This window comes from Pteropus vampyrus, unplaced genomic scaffold, assembly GCF_000151845.1.
Source record: "Pteropus vampyrus isolate Shadow unplaced genomic scaffold, Pvam_2.0 Scaffold158, whole genome shotgun sequence".
In the NCBI taxonomy this organism is placed as follows: Eukaryota; Metazoa; Chordata; class Mammalia; order Chiroptera; family Pteropodidae; genus Pteropus; species Pteropus vampyrus.
In genome coordinates, this window is record NW_011888939.1 from 759,259 (window position 1) to 765,000 (window position 5,742).

Genomic DNA, 5,742 nt, shown 5'->3' on the forward strand with positions numbered 1-5,742 from the left:
CCCTGAAAAAGTAACCCAGTCCAGTTATACTGGGAAAACTAGACGTTGATATGATGCTAGTCGCTGACAGTCCACAGTCAAGCTTCACGACTTGTCCCGATGATGTCATTCACATAGCATTTTCCCCTTGATTGAAGATCCAGTCCAGGATCACTCGTGGCATTTAGCTGTCCTTTCTTCTTAGCATCTTTCCAGTCTGTAAAGTTGTTCTGCCTTTGTCTTCGATGACATTGAAATTGTGGAAGAACACAAGCCGCTTGTCTTGTAGACTCTCACCATGGAGTTCATCTGACGTTTCCTCCAAATGAGATGAGGGTTTTGTATTTCAGGCAGGAACATGACATAGACGAGGCTATGTCTCTATCACCGGTCACACTGTATCATGAGGCATGTGATTCCCATTGTGATCTTTTGGCTCTGGGGGCGTCTGCCACATTCCCTCGCAGTATTACATGGACAGTTGCTTTAAGTAGCGGTGTTTCTGTTGGTGGTAAGAAGGCTGTGGGGAGGTATTTTGAGACTACGCGAAGATCCTGTTCCTCTTCTAGCTCCTCAGTAGTTTCGCTGTGCCGCTCATTTGCATTTCTCATCTGAGCCGTGAGACCAAACTTTCCTATGTTTATAATCTTGTTTGTAATCGCTTACCTCTACTGCGAGCCTTCATCGCTGTAGCCCTTGCATTTTGAATCAGTTCCTGCGCCTAAAGAGAAAGGCCACCACTCCCAGTGTCTGGACCGACTGCTCCGTGAGGGAGGGGAGCTAGCCTGCCATGCAGTCCCTTTGAGCAAAGCGAGTTGTTGAGCATCACGAGGTGCAGGGTTGGGGGCCTTTTGGAAGTGGGGATGTTGAGGGATCATTTGGCCTCCAGTTTTGAGAGGGTGGGCAGTGGAGCGAGGCTGCTGCTGTGATGTCACTGATCCAAGATGGAGGGTCTGCACCAGATCTGGTGGTCAGTCACTTACACCTTGGGATGCAGCCAGAGAACAAGCAGCCTGAACTTGGTCGGCAGGATGTCACACTAGGTGCATGGCATTGTGGGAAGTGGGACAAGTGGGACAGCGTCGTGCCTTAGAATTTGGGCTTTGCAGCCAGACTGGCCTGGCGTTGAGTCCTACGCTCATCACTTGGCCGTCCTCGGGCTGTTTCCTAACTTGTGTCGGTTTGCTCATCCGCACAGCGGCGTAGCAGGGCCACAGCGAGGACAGAAGGGGATAATGCATGACAGATCTTTGCCCGGTGCCTGCGGGGTGTGTCCGCTAGCAGTTGCCATGATGAAGAGGTTGAAAGAACCCCACCTCCTTTTAGCTCTACGTACTTAACAGATAAAATGATCCACTCTAATCGTTTTAACTGCTAGATTAGGTAATTATTAAAACGCGTAAGTCGTGCTTTTCTGGTTCAAGAAAAAGTATAGCACAGGAAGTTAGCGATTTTCTCTTTGAAAGCAAGTTTAGATTTGGTTGTTTCGATCTTACTGTACGTTAAAAATGTATTGGACTCGTGAAAACATCATCAGCATCTGCTATTATTAGCTTTGCAAAATAAAAACTCAGGATGTCCGCCTTGAATTGTGACGAATACGTATTTACCCTAAACATAGTGGTTGCGGGTAGGCTTTGGAGTCAGACCACCCAGCTGTCCCAGCCCGACCACTCAGTAGCCGTAAGGTCTTGGACAATTTCTTTACGCCTCAGTGTCCCCATCTCTGCAGTGAGGCTTAAGGGCGGTCGGTAGCTTCCCTGTGGAGCGGTCATGAGGGTCGTTTCTCGCTCTGTGGAAAGTGCTTAGGGTAGGGTCAAGTGCAAGGTAAGCATCAGCACGTTAGCCAGTGTTATAGTTCGCCTACCGACTCGTAATTTAGTTTGTTCTGTTTTAAACAGGATCCATCTTGCACTATTAATTTTCTTTGTGCGTGTGTGTGTTTTTTTTAACCACGTACACAGTGGCTTTCCGTCAGTGTCCTGTTTCTGTCACACATTCACGGACATGATTTCGTTTTCAGAATCAGGAAAGCTGCTCATTTTAATTGGTGTACTTAGTACATAGTACGGAAATGACCAATTTTTAAACTGATGCTCACTTTTTTTTATCTTTTTCTTTCTAAAGTGATGTTCCTCCATCTTACGCTCAAACAAAATTTTATAAGCTGAAAGCTACCTGTGTTCCGTTTTGGCAGAAGAGGACTTTTCCAGGTCAGTATTTTCAATATTTGAATATTTGAGAACACAGCGTGTTGATGCCACATACTAGTTAGTGACCTAGGACTTGACTTCCGGGAGCCTCAGTTTCTTTAGTTGCAAAGTGGTGTAAACTGGCAAATTATAATCCCTACCTGACAGGACTTTGCACAGTACTAAAGGAGATGACGAACGTGTAACCTGTGGTCCCCAGGGTACAAGCACTCACCAAATAACCACGCGTGCCTCTGGGTCACCGCCACGTGCACATGCGTGCACACAGTGCATGCCGACCTGCACACACTCGTGCTGCACGCATGCACACACGCGTTCCAGAGAAAGCATCAGGTGCCTGGTGTCGTCTTTGCAGCCATTTGTGGGTGGCTCAGATATGTAATTCCCAGACCCAGATCATCGGAGTCATGTGGGGACTCGTTAAAAACGTACGTAGCTGGGCCTCATCCCACCCAGACTGACTGCTGGTCTCCGGGTTGGGTTCGGAGACTAGATTTTCTCTCACAAGCTCACAAGAGACTCCAGTGGTCTGCACAGCACCAGTGTTTGGGGACTACTGGTTTGGGTGCTATTGCCCTGCAATGTCACCTCTTGCATTCAGCAGGTATCACTTCCTGGCTTGGGTCTTGGCTTGGCCCTGATTAATTCTAGGACTCTGGGCCAGTTTCATGATGTTTCGTAGTGCCTTGGTTTCTCCTTGGAAGAGCGGGTTCGTGGCAGTGTCTGCCCCGGAGGGTTTTTTGAGAGGATGGGGTGAGTGAGTCCGAGTAAGGCAGTGAGGACAGGGTCTGCCCGTGGCAGTAACAGTACAGGGCCATCGGCAGGGCCCTCTCTCCCTTGACCTTGGGAGGAGGCTTCGTACGAATAATTTCAACACTCAATCTTTTTCTTCAGAGATTATAGACTACCTTTACGAGACGAGTCTACCTTTGCTCAAGGAAAAGCTGGAGAAGAAGATGGAGAAAACGAACACAGAGCTCCAGACTCCTGCAGCGCCCAAGCGCGTCTTCCTGTTCCGAGACATCTTTTACTGTGACGACGACAGCGAGGGAGAAGACGCAGGCGAGAAAAGCTGACTGGACGGCCCCGTTTCTCCTCCGTTTTCTAGGTTTGGTCGTGTTCGCGTGCACGTGTCAGTAAAGCCCTTGTCGGTGTTGACGTTTGTTAAGAAGATGCAGTGGCTTAAGAAGGGTACGAGAACGGCACCTCGTGTGATGGAGTATTAAAAACGGACTGACGTCCACAGTCAAGTTCGTTCGAACGTGGAGAGGAGCATATGAGTCGATTGAATACTTCTGTACCGTTACACTGAAAACGGAACTAAAGGTTTTTACGGCAGCAGCATCCCAAGCACCCCTAACGCAGCGGAGGCCAGAGTCACGTCCTGCGCATGTTTCGTTATGTGGGTTCAACTACACGTGCGCGCAGCAGCAGAACGTTGACAAGTTCAAACACACAGGCCGCTGTGCTCTCTGCCTTTCCCGCCGTGCGCGTGCGCGTTCGCGCCGTGTGTGTGTGTGTGTGTGTGTGTGTGTGTGTGTGTGTGTTAGGGAAGCGTCGGAAGGAGGTTGCGACCCTGCCCTTCCCCTACACTGGTTTCGGTTCCCCTGTGCGTGTCACATCTCGTCTTCCGAAGCGCCATTCTAGCATTCAAAGACGTGTGTTTTTCGTGCAAGATGCCCTCTCAGAGCCAGTCACTGACTTCATCTGCTGTTCAGCTGAGAAAAAAGGAAAAACAAAACATCCGCACTCTCTCGCATCGCTCTCAGAAGAACTGGCTCTGTCAGACTTAGAGAGACGCGCCGTGGGTCTCAGGCGCAGCTCATGCCTTACGGAATCGCAAGGCTGATTTTCACGGCGGGCTGTGCCATCAGTCAGGAGAGCAGAAGCGCTCCAAACACAGAAGGATTTAGCGTAAGGCTTTAGGGTACAAAATCGTTACACAGGACGAAGGGGCGAACGGGAAGGGTTGAATCACCCAGCCGCGGGGCGCCGAGGGGAAGCGCTGCAGCCCCCTACCCCCCACACACCTCCCCACAGCCCTCCAGCCCCGGCCCACACCAACCCGCCTCCTGTGCTGCCTCCCCAAACTCTGGGCTGTCGGCCACGGCCTCCCTTGCAAGAGCCTGTGCAGCTGTGTCCCTTCTCTGCTCTGCGGCCCCAGCAAGAACCCACGTGTCCTTGAAATACAATGGCTTCTGTCCCCCGTCTCCCTTCTAGTTTCTCACAAGTGCCTCCCCTTAGCAGGACTCAACTGGCAAGGAAATCAAGGTTCCAGGTGTCTAGGTACAGGGGACAGACAGCACAGGAAGGAAAGCGTGGGCAGACAGGAAACCATAGCCAGCGATGTCACCAGCTGTGCCAAGATGCAACTCCGCTGTCCCCTGAGCTTTCTCTCTGATGTCATTTGTGTTGCATCATGATACGTGCAATTGGTTAATCATCTACAGAGCCAGACGCTGTCCCAAACCTGCCACGATTGGAGAAGGAAGACGAGGAGTCCTTGGTCGCCACGTATCCCCAGCACCCAAAACAGTGTCATGCAAATTATAGACACTCAGTAAATGCTCAGTGAGCAAAAGCATGTTCCGTTTTTAGCAAGCATTTTGCCTTCAGTCACCTCCTGTCTGTCAAACATACGAGTCTCTGTGCTGATGGGAACACAGATCGTACGCTGCTCCGGGAGGACAATCTGGTGAAGTATGTCTGAGCCTTAAGAATGTACATACTCCGCGCTCCAGTAATTTCACTTGTAGGATTTAAGGAAATAATAGAACTAGTGTATAAAATGGCACATTCGTAACATGAAAACTAGAAAAAGCTGTAAATGATCCTTAATAGGAAATTCGTTAAATAACGATATATTCCCGAAATGGAATAACACGCAGTAATTAAAAATGATGATAGGTTTGGTTAACTCAAGAAGAGGTGAACAATATTATCAACTGGAACATTTCAGAAGAGTATATCTATTTTCTCAATTTTGTAACAGTCAAAAAAAAAAAAAGGAAATTGTGTACATACAGATGCATTAAAATGTGTGGAAGGAATTAAACCCAAAATGTCGATGGTTTTCTCTGGGTGGTGGGATGGTAAGTTTATAGGTTAGAACTCTGCATTTGCAAGGGCCGAAAAATCAGACTCAGATAGATGTGAGGACTCTGGGAACTCAGGACCAAAAGCTTTCGTGGATGAGCTCTTGTGGCAAGTAAGGGGGGGTCCAGCTACTCAGTCACCAGGATGTGCTTTCCCTCCACAGTCCCCTTCGCACGGCCACACGTTTCAGCAGTCCTGCCCCCCATTCAAAAGGGTCTCTTCCAATTTTTCTTGCTTAAGCCCTGGATTTTGCTTGTAATGCCCACATTAGAGCATGTGCCCAACTCTGAAGCATCACTGTAACCAGGGGCACGGGATTGGCTTCGACCAAGCTGGGCTCACCTCTGGAGCCAGGATTTAGCTCAACATTCTGGAACGGCTGAGAGGTAAATGCCCCAGTGGAAAATCAGGGTCCCATGAGCCGCAGAAGAGGCGAACGGACTGAGGAAGCAAA

At 49.3% G+C, this 5,742-nt stretch overlaps 1 protein-coding gene across 1 annotated transcript in view; it reads left to right on the forward strand.

The window, feature by feature from the left end:
• The window catches only part of TTF1 (transcription termination factor 1), a 21,698-nt gene extending 18,241 nt beyond the window's left edge, over nucleotides 1–3,457 (forward strand). The window contains exons 9-10 of the mRNA XM_023536556.1: nucleotides 2,107–2,192; nucleotides 3,087–3,457. Of these exons, the coding sequence (XP_023392324.1) occupies nucleotides 2,107–2,192; nucleotides 3,087–3,268 (268 nt within the window). The 3' untranslated portion in view covers nucleotides 3,269–3,457. The remainder of the gene's footprint in view (nucleotides 1–2,106; nucleotides 2,193–3,086) is intronic.
• Nucleotides 3,458–5,742: the final 2,285 nt, after the last annotated feature.